At 46.5% G+C, this 21,487-nt stretch overlaps 1 protein-coding gene across 5 annotated transcripts in view; it reads right to left on the reverse strand.

Moving 5' to 3' along the window:
- The window catches only part of PALM2AKAP2 (PALM2 and AKAP2 fusion), a 320,709-nt gene that overhangs the window by 115,037 nt on the left and 184,185 nt on the right, over nt 1-21,487 (reverse strand). For all 5 annotated transcript variants that reach the window (XM_036260620.1, XM_036260616.1, XM_036260619.1 and 2 more), the window contains one exon: nt 9,108-9,193. In XM_036260620.1, coding sequence (XP_036116513.1) covers nt 9,108-9,193 — 86 coding nt within the window. The remainder of the gene's footprint in view (nt 1-9,107; nt 9,194-21,487) is intronic.

The raw sequence follows: 21,487 nt of genomic DNA on the forward strand, positions 1-21,487 counted from the left end.
ACCGCCTTGGCAGTGTGCGTGGGACAACTTACTTAGTGTTTCTGTGCTTTTTCTTCCTCTTTAAATTGCAGGTACTCGCCCAGCCAGTGTGGCTCAGTGGATTGAGTGCCCTCCGATGAACTGAGGGGTCCTGGTTTAATTCCCAACCAAGGCACATGCCCAGGTTGTGGGCTCAATCCCCAGCAGGGGACATGTGGGAGGCAGCCAATCAATGTTTCTCTCTCACATCGATGTTTCTCTCTTTCTAAAAAAAAATCAATAAAAACATATTTAAAAAAATAAATAGCCCTGGCCAGTTTGGCTCAGCAGTTAGAGCGTCGGCTCGCAGACCAGTGAGTCGTGGGATCGATTCTGGACAAGGGCATGTACCTCGGTTGCAGTTCATCCCAGGCCCAGGTTGGGGTCATGCGGGAGGCAACTAGTCAATGTGTCCCTCTCACGTGCATGTTTCTCTCTCTCTCCCTCCCTCTCCTTCCCTCCCACTCTATCTGAAGATAAATATCCTCGAGTGAGGATTAAAAACAAACAAACTGCAGGTACTCATAGTACACATCTCCTAGGGTCATGGTAAGAATCAACTAATAGAATGCCCTAAGCACCCAGGGCAATGCCTGACACACAGAAACTTCTCAATAAATGTTAGCTATTATTCTCTTTATTCATTTTTCTAAACTAAAATTCACCAGAAACTTCATTATATTAGAGATCAAAACTCACAGTCTGTGAGCATACGGAGAGTATGGCGACGGATCCGGTGCCCTGATCTCCGGTACAGGTCCCTTTGGGAAAGACAGTGAGGGCTGTAACTGCTGAGACCTTTTCCTTTTTCAGAAACAGATATGAGAATGCCTAGCTAAATAAATGTCACATCTCGATCGCTCATTTCTGTACAACGGTAATAAGTACAAGTGACCTCAAAAGAGCCCAGTTCTCGGTGTGTAAATCCATTAATGTTTGCACCCTGTTCTCCTAGCCAGTGGATCAATGATCTTGTCTGAGCATATTTTCTCTTTTTACATACAGCTTACATGTGTGTCATGATTTTTACCATGTTAACTACATGTTTTTACTACAGTAAAAAGCAAGGAGGAAGGCCATTGGGGGATGGGCAGAGGAAAGAGATGGAAAAGGAAGGTATTTGGTAATTTACCAAGAGATACAATAGATGCTTAATTTACCAATCTTAAGTGCTTATAGAATGAAGCAGGAGCTTTCTGCCTATGAATCCAACAGATATTCTTGAGAATTATATTCAAGATTTATGAGATCTCTGTGACACCTGACTTGTTTCAGAACGATAAAGCCTATTGTTAAAGGACACAAGTTATTTTAGGAATAATTTGTAATCATTCCAACCCTCCTGGACATGAATGATAATTTACTCATAAACTAACTGGATAGGTAAACCCCTGCCTAACTAGAAAGCAGATTGGCAACCTTCCAAGAGCACCAAAGACCAATGGGTTCTGCGTTTGGTTTACTTGTCTTCATTTTGTGGGAAGTCACAGACTTTGGTATTTGCAAATGAGCTCTGTTTCCAAGCTAATTAGACTGGGGCATTATCTCATTAGAAGACAGACTTATCTGTCATGCAAGGACAGACTGTTTCTAGAGCTTTGTCATCATTATGCACTCTCACTGGGACACTAGAAGTATCCATAGGAAGACACACACTGGTGTAGTCAGCGGATACTTGTGAATGTGTCAGAATTGTTGCTAGAAATACCCAGGCCAGAGTCCTCTATTTTGGGAAGCGACCACTCAGAGAGAGGGGATTTTTACCAAGTAATAGAGTTGGCAAAAGCACAAAAAATATTCATCACTATTTTAAAAAGTGGGATGATGAAGGTATCTGAAGAAAATGAAATCAAGCCAATCAACATCAAAAGCCCAGCTAGGACCCGTTACTAAAGACCTCCTGATGTCTAACCACTATGCTGTATACCTGAAACTAAAACAAAATAATATTGAATTTAAACTAATTGAAAAAATTTTTAATTTAAAAAATAAAATAAAAAAGATTTTTCCTGGCTGGTTTGGCTCAGTGGCTAGAACATTGGCCTGCAGACCTAAGGGTCATGGTGCAAGAGGCAGCCAATCAATGTTTCTCTCTCTCTCTCTCCCTCCCTCCCTCCCTCTGTCTCTCTCTTCCTCCCTCTCTAAAATCAATAAAAAATATCTTTAAAAAAATTCAAGACAGTGATTCTCAAAGAGGGGGCACTATGTAAATTTAGCCAATAATCCTGGTGCCAACTCCCTCTGAGATTCACTATTCTATGTAGTTTCAAGGATTAAAAAACAACAACACATCTTCTGGAGGTGAACAGAGTCCACAGGTTGCAGCTGAGGGACTTGCTTGCCAGCAGTGTTGAGCTAGTTGTCCTTTGTATTTGGTGACACTGAGAATTGTTTTTTGCAGGGGCTCTGGACAAAAAGATGCATTTGGGACCGGAAGCCCTTTCTATGTTGAGTACATACGTGAAGATGGCTCTGGATTAGCTTCCTTGTGTATGGAGAGCGTCTGCCCTCCCAGAGGGACTCTCTCTCCCAGCAGGAAGTTTTACACATAGAGATGCAACATCCTTTTTGAATGTGTCTTGTCGGTGTCCTTGATGAGAAAACATGTCCCTTTCAAATGGTTTTACAGCTGTAATCTCCAGCTTGATTAGGCCTCAATGGTACCCACCTTGTTTCTCGCCTATACTCAAGTGAGAAATATTTTGTATGTTGTTATGTCAATCAAACAAGGAGGCCATTAGCTAGAGGTGGCTCTAAGGCCATAATGACCTACATAAACAAACCACATCTGAGCCTATAGATGCTTCTAGGTTACAAAATCAAAGTCCTAAGGACAACCAATCACAAACAGCTAACTAGACTTTAAGCGACAACCACCAACCATAGCTACAGCCTTTCTTTCTTCTGCCTTTTCTCTGTGAAAGTCTCTCCCCACCAACAAACTACCTCTTAATGGAAAGGACCTTAAGAAAAGCAAAAGCAAGGAGGGTCAGGAATGGTGCAAAATCGAGCGGGTTTGGTAGGAGTGGACGGGAAGCTACTGCCGAAATTCAAACACTGGCCTGTGAGTCTCTAAATGGCTCTGAATTGCCAAGGGCATGAAGTCTGGAAGGATCTCTGAGGGCCATTTGACTACGCTTCATTTCCAGCTTCTAGGTTGACTTTGGAAAACTGACTTCCACGGCCTCCATGGCAAACAGGATTATTTATCCCTGTACACTATGCATTTTTTGGTACGTGCCCCTAGCGGGAACCAAACCCCGGACTCTCTGGTCCACAGGCCGATGCTCCAACCACTAAGCCAAACCGGCCAGGGCTCCCTGTACACTATGTATTAAATACCTATTCCTGGCAGGTATGTGAGTGTGTGTGTGTGTGTTTGGGGGGGGGGGATAAATTCTCTAACTCAGAATGTGAAGAATTTTTTAAAATAAAAAGATTTTATGCCCTGGAAGAAAAAGTCTCTCCCTGAACACCTGTCCACTGAGCACTCCCAACCACTTCCGGTTTGGCATGGCCCGATCCCAGCTGATTTTTGTCAAATAAACTCTTAAAATTTTTAATATGCCTCAGTTGATGTGTTAACAATGTAAATAAGTACAAGGCTTCTTTCCGAGAATAAAAAGTGCTCCTTTTTGTAAATACTTAGTTTTTAGTCTCTTTACCTGAGACAAAGGGGCAAGGTAAAGATTGCATTTGGGACGCAGTCGGTGTATTTGATGAAACTGGCAGCCAAAGCACTTAATTTATACCCAGGAGATGTTTCTTTAACGTATATTGATGTAGTTTGAACATGGATTGATGTCATTTAAAATAGTCATCAAATAAACAAAATTTAAGAACACAATGCAGAACCACCCAGGTAATTTGTGACTCCCAGCAATGCTAAATAAAACCAAGACCCTTCTGCCCTGGCCGGTTTGGCTGAGTGGTAGAGCAGCAGCCTGAGGACCAATGAGTCACAGGTTCAATTCCGGCCAAGGGCACGTACCTTGGTTGCGTTTCGGGTCGTGCAGGAGGCAACCAGTCGATGTGTCCCTCTCACATCGATGTTTCTCTCTCTCTCCCTTTCTCTTCCTCTGCTCCCTCCCACTCTATCTGAAGGTAAATAGAAAAATATCCTCGGTGAAGATTAAAAACAAAAACACAAGACACTTCGTGATGTTGGCACTGGGCAGTTCGCTGCCCAGGAGAAAGGGGGCTCCCTGACCAGCAAGTTCTTTCCCCTGCGGGGCCGACGAGGAGGGTCACCTGGAACACCGCTCCCATGGAAAGCTTGCCTTGCCCAGAGGAGATGAAAGTGCTCCGCTGAAGTTTAGCCTTTTTCCTGGCTTCTTACTACTACCAGGATGTATTTAGAACCCCTTTGAGAAGACCTCGAGACTATCACATATAAAACGTGTACTGTGGTCGCCAGATCGGGAGGGAGGCGTGCACGGGGAGCCGGAGCTTCAGGGGAGGAAGGGACGGGAGTTAGTGTCTCAGGAGCACAGGGTTTCAGTCTGCGGCGATGCAAGTCCAGGAGAATGGTGGTGACGGTCGCAGAGCAGTACGAATGACAAATGCTAAGAAACTGCTCACCTGAAAATCACAAGGATAAATTTTATGTCATGCACATTTTACCACAAAGGAAAAATGTAATACTGCTTGGACAATAAAGATGAGTAAATTTTTTAACGATGTAAAAGCTGAGAGGTGAAGGGAAAGTAACCAGACAGGAAAAAGAAAAGGGATGGGAAGAAAGGAGATGGGTGAGAATGATAACACCACCCCCTCCCACCAGGGCAGCGGGCAGGGGGAGCGGTGACCCTAAAGAGCAAAAGTGGGTTTCTCCCCCGCCCTCCACGGTCAAGAAGAAGAGCCCTCACTCAGAAAACACGGACTGGGCACCTGCAGCGAGAGGGTGCTGTGTGTGGCAGAGATTTAGTACCCGAACAAACCATGGAACCCACCCTTCAGCAAATGAAGAGAATCAAGCCGTTATAAAATGAACTACACACTATGGCCAAAGCACGTGAAAAGATACTCAGCATCGTTAACTTTCAAAGAAACACAAATCGCAACCACAATGAAATGCCGCTGCACACGCACCAGGATGGCTACAGTGCAAACACAGACAGCAGCAAGTGCTGGTAGAACGCGGAAAATCAGACAAGTCAGAACTCTCATCCATTGCCGGTGGGAGAGTACACGGCGCAGCCGCCTGGGAAACAGCCCGACAGTCCTTCAAAAAGTTAACACAGGTTTGCCAGATCACCCGGCAGTTTACTTCTGGGTATATGCCCATGACAGATAAAAATCTATGTCCATACAAAAACTCACACGGTATTCACAGCAGCCCCAACATGGAAACACCCCCAAAGTCCGTCCACTTGTGACTGGACTAAGAAACAAAACACTGGTATGTCCATTAAATAAAACACTATTCGGTACTAAAAGAAATGAAATACTGATAGAAGCTTTGACATAGACGAACCTCAAAAACACTAGGCGAAGTGAAAAAAGCCAGACACAAAAGACCACATGGTTCATGGTTCCACGTACATGAGATATCTAGAACAGGCACATCGACAGATTTGGGGCTGGGGCTGTAAACAGAGACCAACTGTAATAGGGCACAAGAGATAATCATACTGGAGTGACGAAATTGTTATAAAACTGCATTATGGTGAGGGTTGGTAAATTCACTAAAACCTTTAAAAGTGTGAATTTTATGGTATGTAAATAACTTACCTACCTCAATTAAGTTGCGTTTTTTAAAATTATTTTTATTAATTTGTTTTTGTTACAGATGCTTCTCTTTTCCCTCTCATTGACACCCTCCTTCCCACCCCCCAATTGCGTTGTGTTTGGAAAGAAAGGAATGGTTATAAAATGAACCGCGGTTTCGGGGGTCTGACAAGTGGAAACAGAACACTGAGGCAAGAGGCTGAGGGCTAGGTAGGAAGGAACCACCAGAGAAAGACCCTGGGGTGCGAATACAGGGGGTGGGTTTGAAGAAGGCTGGGGTCCAGCTTAACTGACATCTAGATAAAGACTGGTCTTCATCTGCTCATTCAACCAGGATCCACACATGCCAGGCACTCAGCTGGGTGCTGAGGAGGCAGCACCTTGAAGAACGTTCGTGCCAGCAGGGAAGACTGGAGATCGACAAGGGTAGGAACAATTCGTGCTAGATCTGAGCATATTAGCTTCCTGTGGCTGTCGTAACAGATGACCACAAACTGGGTGGCTTAAAACAACAGACATTTATTCTCTCACAATTCTGGACACCAGAAAGCCAAAATCAAGGTGTCGGCAGAGCCCCCTCCAGCTCCTGGTGGCTCTGTGTGTTCCATGGCTTGTGCCTGCGTGTAACTCGGATCCCCCCTCTGGCTCTTCACATGGCCCTCTCCACCTGTGTTTCTTCTTCTGTCTCATATGAGGACAGGTGTCACTGGACTTAGGTCCTACCTGGTTAATCCAGGATGATCTCCTTTTGAGAGTATTAACATAATTACATCTGCAAAGACCCTTTTTTCCCCAAATAAGGCCATATTCACAAGTACGAGGTTTAGGACATGGACATATTGATTTTGGGGGGAGAAAGGGGTTCATAATTTCACTTATGACATTGAGTGATTTAAAACTGTTGCTCAGGCCTATCTGATGCTCCTCCCTACATTACATCAGTGCATTCAGAGGGTGTTTTTAATGTTAATGCTCTTAGTTCAAGCTTCCTCAGAATGACAGAAGTTTGTTTATGAATGAATTCACTCATCTGAGTCATGTATATTTTTGGAAGCATGGCAGTGTCATTTCAAGATAAGATCTGGTATTAAAAGGCTACATATAGTAAAACAAAAAAAAACATTCAGACAATTATGACATTGCAAAAAATGTTGCACCTTTTTCAGAAGGAAAATGTTTAAGCACTAAGATAGATGCATCTATCACAAGAAGAGTAATATGGAGGAAACCAAACTACTTCAGTGATTTCTGCTGCTATCCCCTTTGGGAAGTGTCAGTCAGGTTGTATTGTAATCAATGTTTCAACAGAATGTTTTGTTTTTCCAGGGCCCAAGAAATGTATCAGGAATAGCAGATATTGCAAGGGGATGTGTAGTAGCTATGAGAATCAGGAATAGCTATATATACATAAATATATAATGAGGAGCCTGTAGTTAATTAATGAACATCAGGCACTTTTAGACTCAGAAAAAAATAGTACCTTAAGATGGATAGAAGGATAGGATGGGCACAGAAAGCAGTGTGGGGTTGGGAACAGCATAATACTAAAGGAAAAAATATGGATAACTGCTGATTAATTGTACAAATTTATTTATTTATTTATTTTTATTTACTTATTTTTTTAAATCCTCATCCGAGGACATTTTTCGATATTTTGTTCAGATAGAGTGGGAGGAAGAGAGACAGAGAGAAACATCGATGTGAAAGGGACACATCGAGTGGCTACCACCCACATGACCCCAACCAGGGCCAGGGACAAACTGCAACCAAGGTACGTGCCCTTAGTGGGAATCGAACCAGGGTCTCTCCAGACCACAGGTCGACACTCTAACCACTGAGCCAAACCAGCCAGGGCTAATTGTACAAATTTATTAGTGTATTTAAATACATTTCTATTTTTGCCTAATTTGTTAAAGTACATGGTGCTCATTCTTCACAATGGGTTTGGTTATTGTGAACTAAAAATCCTCTGTTTTTATAATAAAACTCCTAGGTATTTATTAAAAGAGAAGAAAATGAGAATGACATCTAAACTGGATAGGCTCAAATAAAACTTCAGGCGAGATCCTGGTACCAAGGATAAGTAGACTGATTAAGTAGCAATCTTATTAAATGGACCTCAAGTAAGACTTCCTGCTATCAGATTAAGCCATTTGCATTTATAAAACAAACCCTAGTCGTTGCCATCCTTTAAATTTCTTCAACTACATTTAAGGATCAGAAACTAAGAAACTAATTCTTGAATGAGAGCTAAGAAACTAATTCTTAAAATGATGACATTCCACAATAGCGCATCTAAATCCATCAGGTTTTACGATCAGCACCCATCCCTTTGTATCCATAGACGTCTTAAACTTCTCCATCTTTGCAACGAAAACCAAGGAAACACCAGCACATCACTGCAGTTTATATAATTGTCTTGCAAATTTTGCTAAACACAATTACAAGCAAAGGAATTTTCAGCACTGGATACTTAGGTTAGCAGTTGGTTTTTTGGACCAATCAGGCCATTTTTCATTTAATTGCAATGTGGTATCTTTGTTTGCTTGCTCTCACATTTTTAACATATATAATGTAAGTTCAGCCTTCACCTTTCAAAAGAAAGCTTGAATAAATTCATCCAACCTCTACTAATAAAACCAGGAGTAAAATATGTCTAGTTATAGCTCAGTATAAAAAAGGACATTCCTTTTTGTTTTGCAAAGAAAAATCTGTGACACATATTTAAATTCTAATCATTCAAGCAAAAACGTTAGAAAGCCCCCCCAGCCTTGGTTGACTGAAACATAATCAGTATTCCCAGAGAGGAGGACTGTTCCTTGGTGTTTAATCCAGTAATAGAGGGGAAGTGGTTGAGTCTGATTAGTTTTGCTATGAATTCCTTAATCTAGGCAATGATTAACGCATGCATTTAATTTGAACAGTGATAATTAGTTGACTTCCAGATGACTCATTTTGTAAACCTTCTGCCATTAGTGTTTCAGCTGGAGTGGGCCATGTGCTGCCTTCCCTCCGACATCAGTGCAAATCTTGAGTCAAGATCAAAGTTACTTTATGCCTTCCTGACCTTTCTTCACAATGTACAGTGGGGCCCAGTTTCTCAGCTCCGAATTTTCAGATTTGCTTCACTGTGCCCAAGGGGTTGCCACTTGCAGACAACCTACATGTAGATATTCACTGGAGACCGTACAACAGGCTCACTGGAAATCACATCTTGGATTCTAGCCTTCAAGCAGATTCCTAATCCAATCCCAAGTTTCAGGAAATATCATGTCTGGGTGACTTGATGAAGCTTCAAGTCGGCTCACTGTCCACTAGAGATGCACTTGGAGAATCAAACTAGAGAAAAGACGCCTTACCTTGATGGTCATGTCTGCGCTGGATGTTTCTGTGATGTCCGAGGCTGCTTCATGGCCCTTCAGCAGAACACTCTCCCACACAACTCCTGAAAAAGAACAGAACAGTGGCATTGGAGCCAAGTGCATTCAGCTGGCATGGATAGACACATCTGTCATTTTGCAGGTTCCGATCCCATGTGACTTGTAAAAGAAACCAATGATCATTCCCAGCACCTTACCTGCCTGGCAGTTACCACTGGGAAAGCATTTCAGAAGTGTGGGCAGTCAGCACCTCCTTTGTTTTTACTTAACCTCCAACTTTGGAGTCCATTGTCTAACTCCTGTATCTTACAGACAGTTCTACTCTTAGCCTAGAGTAAAGAAGAGGTTGGAATGAACTCCAGAATCCAGGCCTCATACTGGCGTCTTACTTAGGGCTTACAGTGAATCCCAGAACATGGAAACATGCACGTGTGAATCTAATTCAACACCCAATGGAAACAATTCTAGATTATTCATTGTCCCACACTCCATACACCTCCTGGAAATAACTGAGCTTCTGTATTCACTTTTAAAATCTATATATGCTTTCTCTCCAGGTCTTGATAAATCTTAGTGTTCCTTTTTTCTTAAGCTGTCAGTCTGTCTCCAAGAGCGTTTGTCAAGATACAAGACTCTGTCCTCTCCAACCTCAAAAAAGAGGTCAAGGGCTGGTGTTTTGAAATACCTAAGAACAGAATATAGTAAAGCTAATTAATTCAGATGTAATAGCATGTGTGAATGGAAGTGGAAGGGTCTATATCGTGAAAAGTTTGAAGTAATGACAAGTATATATTTTTTTTTGGTCCGCGGGCCAATGCTCTAACCACTGAGAAAACCGGCCAGGGCTCTTCTTGTTTTTTTTTTATCCTCACCCGAGGACATTTTTCCATTTTTTGTTCAGGTAGAGTGGGAGGGAGAGAGAGGAACAGAGAGAGAGAAACATCGATGTGAAAGGGACACATCGAGTGGCTGCCACCCGCACGACCGACCAGGGCCGGGGACAAACTGCAACCGAGGTACGTGCCCTTAGCGGGAACCGAACCCGGGTCTCTCAGGACCGCAGGCCGACGCTCTAACCGCTGAGCCAAACCGGCCAGGGCGACAAGTATATTTTTAAAAACATTGATTTATTGCAATTTGACCTACATTATCCAAGATATGGAAACAAGTTAAGTGTCCATCAATGGATGACTGGATAAAGAAGATGTGATATAACTACTCAGCTATAAAAAAAAAAAAAAAAGAAGACAGAAATCTTGCTATTTGTGACAACATGGATGGACCTGGAGGGTATTGTGCTAAGTGAAATAAGTCAGAGAAAGACAAATACCAAAGTATTTCATTTATATATGGAATCTAAAATGAACAAAACAGCCTTGGCCGGTTTGGCTCAGCGGTTAGAGTGTCGGCCTGCGGTCCTGAGAGACCCGGGTTCGGTTCCCGCTAAGGGCGCGTACCTCGGCCTGGTCGGTTGTGCAGGTGGCAGCCACTCTATGTGTTCCTTTCACGTTGATGTTTCTCTCTCTCTCTCTGTTCCTCTCTCTCCCTCCCACTCTACCTGAACAAAAGATGGAAAAATGTCCTCGGGTGAGGATTAAAAATAAATAAATAAATAAATAAATAAATAAATAAAAATAAAATGAAACAAAACAAAACAAATGTACAAACAAAGTAAAGTAAACAAACTCATAGATATAGAGAACAGAGGGAAAGGGGATTGGGGGAAGAGAAAAATGGATAAAGGAAATTAATTGTGATGGATGAATACTATGCAGTGTAGACAAATATTGATTATGATGTTGCACACCTGAAATATATATATATAATCTTATATACAAATTTTACCAAAATAAAAAAAATTTATGCAAGAATTTTATGATTACATATATACTATTTCACATATACTTTTACATATTATACTTTTAAACAATCATTTTTTCTTATATCCCTCTATTCCTTTGTGGGCCCTCTTATTTATAGCCTCCTTGAGAAGAAAAATTATATTATATATTATTCCTACAATCCGTAGTAATACTATTATTATTTTTATTCCATTTTTAAAAGACTTGATCGAAGAAAAAATGATATCTGTCTCCCAGAAGAGGATAAGTTTACATTTCCCTATAGCAGGAGAAATTAAGATCTGTCTACCTGTAGCTAAGGTATGCTTATAAATACTCTGGGACAGTTTTATAAAGATCTTTCAGGAATGAATACGATCAGCCACCGTGAATTTTTTGCTGTTGCTCTTTATACATCTCCTTACTTCGCTGCCCAGTCAGATGAAAAAAATCCAGTAGCCTAAGCATCCAGTGTCCTAGTGCCAACATCTCTGCCCTCCATTCCCACGGTGCACCCTGATGGCTGGCTCAGCCCCTCTCCGCTGGTTTCTGTTGGGAATAGCACATGTTTCTGCCAATAGGCAGTGCGAGCAGAAGCAAGGAGACTGAGCTCAGGGCCTGGCTGGAGCAGCCAGGGGCACCCAAAGGATCTTTAGGAAGAGGGATTTGGGCTGGAAGCAGGCACCCTGAGGGCTTGAGCACAGTAACTGGTAGACAAATGGTTCTGTGTGTTTGAACAAAGGGAGACAGGACTGGACCGAGCAATAAAGAGGGCAAGCACCTAATGATGGCATTCCAGAGAACACTGGGTGACTTCTTCAGTGCCGATCCTCGTTAGTACTAAAAAGTAAATAAAAATAAAGGGTCAGAGGCCAAGACGGGGAGAGGGTAACACTGCACGGGAGGATGCTGGCGGGACGCATACCCCCTGGAATCACCACCCATCACTGGGTGAAACACAGAGTAAGCAAGAGAGAACGAGGGGTCCACATGAACCCTCCTGTGCACGAGAATGGACCTTTGTTCTAGCTTGTCTGTGCACATAGATCTCAGATCACTGGACAAAGTGGGAGACTGTGGTGGTGCTCACCTAACATCCCCAGTTCTTTCATCTTTGAACAGATAACAGGATTTCACTTCCTGAGTTCCTTAGACTTGGTGAGGTCATGTGACTAACTCTGGCTGATGGGTGTGGGCTGCAGTGGCATTTGCTCTTTCTGGGCTGGAGCATTGAATTGCTGATGCAGGACCTTCCAAGCGCTCTTCCCATCCACCACAGTGAGTGGCAATGATCCAGAGAGTGGCGATTCTGTCCGCCTGAGTCCACGCGTGGGGGTAATGCACAGCAAAGACACAGCCAACACACAGTGGCCATGCAGGATGAGTGAGAAGGAAACCTTTATTGTTTTGGGGGACCACAGGAATTGGGGCTGTTTATTACCGCAGCATAACCAAGCCAGGCCTTAGGAGAAGAAGGAATCCTTCCAGACTTGCCTTCCCCACCAACCAGTTCCCATTAAAGAGAGCTCTTTGCATGCAGCTGTGTTCTATCCTCTGCTTCAACTCTGCTGTTTAAATTGTGTCTCGTCGACCAAGTTATAATGGTCCGTTCGTTCTACTTCTTTGGGGCTAGTCTCTGTTGCCATTGTACCCAGTGCTTCTTGAACAGCTTAGTTGCATCTCATGAAGGTTTACATTCTAAAGACAAGGGCAGAAGCCGGCATAGTCACAACTGCCCGTTAAATTCCTTCAATCTCCCATGCATACAATCTGGCCCCAAACTTCAGGAAGTCCCACTGAGCCACTTTTTGTTCTAGCTTCAGAACAGACCATTTCTTCTGCGAAGTTTCAGATGATGCTGTTGGCTTGTACTAAGGATCATGTTGTACAAAAAATATGGATCTTGAAACTCCAAAATTTCTCAGGGTGTGAGATACACAGACTGTGAGAGATAGAAGGAGCTGGGACTGAGTGTGGAAACAGTAGATTAACACTCCCTGTCATCTTCACAACTTGGGAGTGTCCTTTAGGGTACTTTTGGCCACAGGTAATTGAAAGTCTATTTCATGAGGCTTAAATAACAGAGTGTTGACTGGCTCATGTAACAAGAAGTCTCAAGGTGGTGCGGCACCACCGATGGTTAATTCGATGGCTCCATGCCCTCATAGCCTCAGTTTGATCTGTCTGCAATTTTCTTGACCTTCCTCTGTGGTCCCGAGAAGGACACAGCAGTTCCATGTGTCTTGAAAACATCCAGAGGCAGGGAAAATGAGGAGTAAATATATCTTTCACTAAAGCACCCTCCCCACATTCCCAAGCTGACCCCCAACGTCTCACAGGTCAAAAACAAAGCATAATTCTATTCCCAAACTGATGACGGAAAAAGGAATGGAAATATCCAGATCAGCTTGGAGCTAATTAATCAAGATTTACCCCCTGGATTGGGGAGGGTCTCAGCCTTCTCTGAGCAAACAGCCACAAAAGCACTAAACAGAATCTTGGCCAGCAAGAAAGAAGGGGAGAGACTGATGGGCATCACAGAAGCAACCGCTGGAGTCTGACCCAAGAACACATGGCACATAGATTGCAATGACAGGCAGAATCACTGACACTTGTAAAACGCCTATTCTCTTTTCCCTTTCTGTCATTAGTTTAGCTGGAAATATACACGTGAGTTCATGTAAGTTAAACAGACAGATGATCCCAGGACTCAGCCTTGCCCCCAGTGTCAGCTCTTTGGAGAAGATGTCTTAGCTCAAGGCCAGAGTGACATCTCCACCTCCTCCTTCCACCGTGGACGCACGGCCCTGATCGTTGGGCACTCATTAGGTCCTGAGCTAGGGGAGCCCGGCTGTGAGTCTGGCAGCTGACGTTTGCTTATCAGGGCTGACTTAGAGGGCCCTTATCAAGTAGCTTGTGAGCCTTTGTGGGCAGGACTGGGCCTGATACCTAGGTGGTGTCACCTAAGTGTCTGCTAAATGAGAAATGTGAGTTTGGGGCAGCCAGGTTGGAGGGATAGGAGCTTCAGCGTGGGGTCTGGGTAGAGACAGAGAGTGCTCAAAGGAAAAAAGAGGAAACTAAAGGAAAGGGTGAGGAGGGCATTGGAAACAGTCGCATCTCTGAGTTGATGCACTTAGTCAATGAATCACAAGCAGACTGATCTGTCCTGTTCTCCAGAGCCAGGCAAACTCTGGTGGCCCTAAACATTTGCCAGCAAACCCAGAAATAGGAACCACACGGAGGTGTGTTCACCGGATACAAAACATCTGGGTGGTAAGACCCGAGCACGCTGACAACAGGGCTGTCCGTTCATGGGCCCGACCCCCAGGCCCACCTCGCTCCTCAGTGCCACCCCACACCCGGCACAGAGCAGGGGCACATTAGATATTTCCCGAATTGAACTGGAGTTGGAAGAGGCCTTGAGGCTACCTAAGCTGCTTTGTCATCAGGGTAGAAGACTCCTCTGCAGTATTGCCTGACGGGTGCCCCTCAGCCTCTACACGGTCCTTTCCTGGTCATGTTCCTCACCACCTGCCAAGGTCACGCTGACTGGGCAGCTGGAATGTTCTGTCTTAACAAGAGCTGAGCCACAAGCAGACTGGGGAGAAAAAGTCCCAGATGATGAGCTATGTAGCCTGGCGTAAGGAGGGGAGAGAGGACAGCGCAGGGCCTTCAACAGCTTGGGGTGCACCTTCTGTTCGCAGGGATTTGAGTAAAGCCTTCTCAGATGCGTAACCTTCTTATCTGCCCTGGGTATTCTCTTTCTCCTCACACCTCGGCCTCAATCCCCATCAGCCCACTGACCTAGACACAGACGTAGACCGGCAAGAAGTCCAGAGCCCAGCCTTTCGTGTTCCGTGGGAGGACCGAGGACCTGAGGAAAAGTATGTGCCAAGGTCTCATAGAAAGTAGCTGGTGAGCTGGAACCAAGAGACAAGATCGCCAGGTTTCCAAGACCAGGGCTCTTCCTGGGGCCCAAATTATAGCAAATCCATTTTACAGATGAAAGACAGGCCTATTGTGAAATCATTTTGCTTGATCACAATGAAACAAAATGGGGCTAGGGCCTGGTTCCCATCATGGCTTACCTCTTCCTTGTCTAGGTCTCTGCACACAGTGTCTCAGAACTGATACTTACCCAAACCTTTCTCTTTCTTTTAATTGCCTTTGACTCTCTGTGGGTTTCAAAAAAAAATCTCACTTTGTTCTTGGAGGAGTTCTCAGTGGGGTGGTCATTAAAACTTAGCGGAACTACAGAACAATGATATGCCTTTAAACACTAGGCTCTGGGAAACCCCACCCAAGGATAAGCTGATGGGGCTGCTTCCTGGGGATGGGAAGCCCTGCCCTGGGGTTTGGAGGAATAGGGCAGGATGTAACCCCTCCCCAGCCCTCCCACTGCAGTTGGTGGCTCATCCTCCTCCCTGAGCCCCAGCCTCCTCCTCCTTGGCACAGGTGTAAGGTCAGGCCCTGGGGCTTCTGGAAGCAATGGGGGCAGGGGCATGTCCCCCTCTCTTGGCTTCTCTCGCTGCGATGAGCTCACTGGGAACGGGAAAGGCGCACCCTTGGATGACAAGTTATTTTCCTCAAACTCACCCAGAGGTCATTTCCCCTCCCCCACCTACACGTCCCTCAGTAAGGGAAGCCTATCTGGGTGCCTCTGAGGGGTAGATGCTCAGGTTTCTCAAGATGAACAAAGAAAAACCTCAATATCTTGCCAAGTGTGCCCCCCATGCCCTCCAACCCCATTGCTCTCCCTACCAACATGGCCACAGGATAGCTGTCATGACACCCAAACTGTGCTGAGGACAAACCATAGGTTGAAGACTATGTACCACCTCATTCGATCCTCATGCAGTGCAGGTACGTGAGGCAGGTACAATATTATCCCTACTTTACACAGGAGAAAACTGAGGCTTAACAAAATTAACATGGAACTACTACGTAATGGAACCAATACTTAATCCAAGCATTCTGACCGCAGAGGCGATTGGTTAACCAGTAACCTTACTACCATTCAAAGGTGTGTATTTCTTCTGTTTTCAGAGATAGGAGAACAGAAAGTTCCAAGATTCTGTTCACGGAAGGGACATTTTCTCCCCTACGGTTCCCATTCAAGCTGGCTTCAGAGTTCAGAATGCACAGATCATTAAAGGTTTTATGGTGAGGCCCCGAGAGAGACAGAGAGCCATGGCGGGCACGGCACCCAATTCGGTGCAGTTCAGCAAACACTGCCTATGGGCTTACAGGGCCTCCCTCCCTCCGTGACAACTGGGATGGGCAAGTCTCCCTCAGACGGGCAGAGCTGCAGGGCATGGTTCTGTGCGATCCCGGAACACTCTGGTTCTGCAGAGCGTGACCTGAGCAGCAGAGATTTTGGAAGATGGAAGAGGATTGAGACTGCCAAGCACCTAGTGCCTCTGAGCTCCGCCTTGGGTTTAGACACCCCACGAACACGGGACAGGCTCTGGGTGATCTGAGAAGCAGCGATGCTCGGGGAAGATGGGGAAACGTGTCGCACACTGGGCTGGAAAACAGTTGGCTGCTTCTGCAGACTCTCTGCCTGGAGGCACGGAATGGCGACGGTGAGGACAGTAATGGCAGCTATCCCTTCTGGAGCTCCTAGGACATGCTCTCTGTGGCGCTATATTTAACATACATGTTTTCACTAACAGTAAAATATCACAACTGAAGCAAGCACTACTTTTGTCGTCATTGTCCAGACAGCAAAATAAGGCTTAGAGAGGTGCCTGCTTTGCCCACGAACACACAACAGGCAATAGCAGAGCAGGATCGGGGTAAGGCGCTCCAGCCCAGGGCTCACGCTGCAGCCTGCTCTTGCTCATCACCTCTGCTAACCAACATGCCTTCGATTAGGCGGGCAGGAAGGAATGCCCTCCTGAGTCTGAGATCTGTGCACACAAGCACCTGCTCGCCACGTGCATATACTCTATGTGAGTACCTGCAGACCACACGTGCACACGTGCATCACCCATGTGTGCACACACACACATGTGTGTACCAGGCTGTGAAGCTGCAACAAATTTTCAGCTACCATGCACTGTCCACTCTGGAGACTGGGGCCACCCCTGAAGGAGAAGAAACCCTTCCCGTCATAGCATCTGAGAGAGGGTCGGGAAGGTGGGTGTCACACTTCCAGCTTCCCCCTCTAAGGGCATTTTAAGCACCTTTACTTATGTGAAGGGGGAAGCAGACTCCAACGGCATGAAAATGAGAGCACAAAAGGATCATGGGACAGTTTAAAATGCACCTTTCGAGACTCTTGAGGCCCAAACCAATTTTGAAAATGGTGTGTTTGGGCTGCCCTGACCATTCCTCAGGAATCAAAGCCCTTTGGGGCCACTTCACGCTACCGGCTGCAACGCCAGGGACCGTTCACAGACAGGATCCCTACGCAGAGGTTAGGGAGCCAACAGCTGACAACCTGGTTTACTCTCAAATTAATCTGAAGATATTACCACTCAGTGGGGCTGCTCCCCAAGTCCAATAAAGGATTGGGTTATTGCATTCGCTACGGCATCCTAATTATTCAGACTGATTTTCCTGGGCTGGAAAGATATTTGATATTTATCCCTAAACAATGTGATATAAAATTAAATAAAAACCCAAGCTATCATCTTGGATCCAGTTTCCCAGCAGAGGAGATGCAGTGTTTTAATTAATGATTAAATTAATAATTAAAACAGCAAGGGATGGCAGGGACATATTTAAGGTCCTTGGGCTCCTTGGGGGTCAACCCCCCACTGGTGTGCTGTGACTTTCCCTCTGTTGGCTGTGAAAAGGGTGTCATCGGACTGAGGGTGCAGTGGCGAGAGCAAGGCCGTGGACATGAAGAAGCTGGCCTCTGCCGTGTCTTTCCCACCAGAACCCCCCGGCCCCATTCCTAGCTCCAGCCCTCTGAGGCAAGGTCCCCCAGCTCCCGTCTGTCTTCCATATCATCCTTATTTTTCAGAAACATGACTGTGGTCACATCACTCCCCGCCTCGACCTCATTCCTTGCATGTCTGTTGTGTGCAGGCCCTGTCCCTGGGCTGGGTACACTCAGATGGAAGGACCTGGTCCCAGCCCTCAGAGCTGGCCGTCTGCGAGGTGTTTTCTCTCTGGGCAGCCTGACTCCCAGCACTGCCCCCTTCCTCACTGTATGGGGCCTTCCCCCGCTAGGTGGTCAGGATGTTACATTTCCTCCCCGAGTTCTGGGCGTCCTGCCAGCAGAGATTCCTCCCCTTCCCTGAGGGGGGAGCCAGGGGTGTCAGGTGACCTGTGGGAGCTCACCCAGCCATTCAGAAAACCCGACTGAATCAAGTAAAAGTGTACAGGAAAGAATATTTTTAAAAGATTCCTCTGGAAAGCTCAGGAAGGTTCTTAGGGTAGTCATCAGAAGTTATAAATGGTGACCCGTCTAGCTTGTAGACATGCTTTAGTCGGCAAGACACTGTTGTTCTAAATGACTTAGGTGCCAATGTTTAAAATTCACAAGAATTGATATGAACATCCAAACATCTAGTTTCTCTTGGGAAAAAAAAGAAGATTGGGCAACGCCGGGCCCAGCACCCAGAGCCCTGCACGGCAGCTACAGCAATGCCGGGCCCAGCACCCGGAGCCCTGCACGGCAGCTACGGCAACCCCGGGCCCAGCACCCGGAGCCCTGCACGGCAGCTACGGCAACCCCGGACCCAGCACCCGGAGCCCTGCACGGCAGCCACGGCAACCCCGGGCCCAGCACCCGGAGCCCTGCACGGCAGCTACGGCAACCCCGGGCCCAGCACCCGGAGCCCTGCACGGCAGCCACGGCAACCCCGGGCCCAGCACCCGGAGCCCTGCACGGCAGCCACGGCAACCCCGGGCCCAGCACCCGGAGCCCTGCACGGCAGCTACGGCAACCCCGAACCCAGCACCCAGAGCCCTGCACGGCAGCTAACGGCAGCTACGGCAACCCCGGGCCCAGCACCCGGAGCCCTGCACTGCAGCTAACGGCAACCCCGGGCCCAGCACCCGGAGCCCTGCACTGCAGCTAACGGCAACCCCGGGCCCAGCACCCGGAGCCCTGCACGGCAGCTACGGCAACCCCGGGCCCAGCACCCGGAGCCCTGCACTGCAGCTAACGGCAACCCCGGGCCCAGCACCCGGAGCCCTGCACGGCAGCCACGGCAACCCCGGGCCCAGCACCCGGAGCCCTGCACGGCAGCTACGGCAACCCCGGGCCCAGCACCCAGAGCCCTGCACGGCAGCCACTGCTAAGCGCTGAGCGTGCTGCTCCGACAGCCCCCATCATCCACGAGACCCCATGGTTTCACCTGTGGGTCGATGTCACTTGCTGGTGTTAACTGTCTAGCCCCAATGGTCTCTAAGTCTACAGTCCCAACCTGCCTCACCGCCCTTCATGAGGAGGCTCAGGAAAGTTGTGAACTAACCCTACTTCAAATTCTTTTTTGAAGTAGATGAATATAAGCCATCAGTTTAAAAAAACCATTTGAACCCTGGCCAGTTTGCTCAGTGGTTAGAGTGTTGGCCTGTGGTCCAGAGAGACCTGGTTCAGTTCCTGATAAGGGCACGTAAGTCGGTTGCAGTTTGTCCCCGGCCCTGGTTGGGTCGTGTGGGTGGCAGCCACTCGATGTGTTCCTTTCATATCGATGTTTCTCTCTCTCTCTCTCTCTCTCCCTCCCACTCTATCTGAACAAAATATCGAAAAATGTCCTTGGGTGAGGATTAAAAAATAAAATAAAGTAATAATAATAATAAAAACATTTGACTTGGCCAAAGCTGGTGAGTAACTCGCTGTGGAAACTGGCAGGAGGACCACAGGACCCCTTACTTCAACAGCCTTAGTTTTCCTTACCTGTCAAATAAGGATAAAAATAAAAAACTCGGAGTTCGGATGTGGATGGACTGAAACGATACATATAACTCCTCCGCTCAGTGCCAGGAACAGAGCGAGGCCTCAAGAAAAGACATGAACACCATCATGTGTGTGCTGTGGTGCCGTAGCGGCTCCTCCCTGAAGTAAATAACTTCTAGAGATACGCAGCCACACGAATTGAGGCCAAGAAGAAAGAGTGTCCAGGAGCGATAGCAGAGATCCAGATTTAAGAGAAGCCGCTAAAATCTTTATGTGGCTGGGATCATAATCAGTATCTCTGCTGCTCTATTCCGCTGCCTTCACTATTTCTACAGGTAGTGGTGATGAGTTGGTCTTTCCTACCCCTCAAATGATCACAGTTATTTATTTCTTCATTTTTTAAAGAGCATATGCACCTTTTAAACATTTTTTTAGACAGAGGAAGGGAGAGAGAGAGAAACATTGATCTGCTGCCTCCCATATGCGCCCTGATTGAGGGTTGAACCCACAACTGGGTAGGTGCCCCGACCAGGAACTGACCCGCCACCTTTCAGTGCTCGAGATGATGCTCCAACCAACGGAGCCACACTGGCCCGGGCTAGCATAGTTCTTAATTAGTCTGAAGTCAAAACGACTTCAGCCACGGGGGAGTTTCTGACTCCCAATCTGGAGCAGATTGAGGGGCCTGCAGGTGGAGAGCCAGCCAGCCAATGTTAAAGCCCTAAACCCAGGCCCTGAGAATGTGACTGTATTTGGAGATAGTGTTTTCAAAGAGGCAGTTAAGTTAAAATGACGTCATTAGAGCCGGCCATCCTCCATGGTGTCCTTGTAAGGCGAGGGTATGTGGACCCACGGAGGCACCAGGGGTGGGTGTACACAGAGAGAAGGCCGTGTGAGGACACGTGGAGAAGACGGTCACCTGCAAGCCAAGCAGAGAGGCCTCGGAAGAAACCATACCTGCCGACACCTTGATCTTGGACTTGATCTAGCCTTCAGAACTGTGAGAAAACAAATTTCTGTTGTTTAAGCAGCCCTGACAAATGAATCCACCGGGGTACTAGAGGGTCAGGTATAAAACAGCAGCCTCTGCCTCGCAGCTCATGGGTGTGGGGCAGCGGGCAATTCCCAGGAGCAGGCCCACGGCAGGGTTTGGGATCAGAGCCTCCCCCCAGGGTAAGAGGGTAGGACAAGCAAGACTAGTGACACAGGATGGGAAACTGAAGGTGGTCAGGACGGCTCCAGAGACAGGGCCAAAGCCCTTGATTGGATGTTAAATACTCTTAGCAGGCTGCTTGTGTGTGTGAGTGTGTGTGTGTGTGTGGGGGGGGGGTTGTTTTGTTTACATGGTTTGAGTGTGAGCTGCTCTGGGTCTGAATGTGCTGAAGGCCGAGGATAAAAGGCATCAATTAATTTTAATATTATTTCGTGATCCAGTGTTGTGTTCTTTTTCAATTCAAGAGTGCCTGTATGATTGAAAACAAACACGCCTGATGTTTCTCAAGTTTAAAAGCCCATGGGGAGCTTGGCTCGGACCCCGACAGAAGTCTGGAAGCTCCAACACAGACTGTTTGACTGGACTTCTGGGATGCAGCCATAACTTCGCATCAGTATTTACACCCCAAAGTCTGCTTTCACTATCACACGCACATTTATCTCCTTTC

Source organism: Molossus molossus, unplaced genomic scaffold, assembly GCF_014108415.1.
Source record: "Molossus molossus isolate mMolMol1 unplaced genomic scaffold, mMolMol1.p scaffold_m16_p_14, whole genome shotgun sequence".
NCBI lineage: Eukaryota > Metazoa > Chordata > Mammalia > Chiroptera > Molossidae > Molossus > Molossus molossus.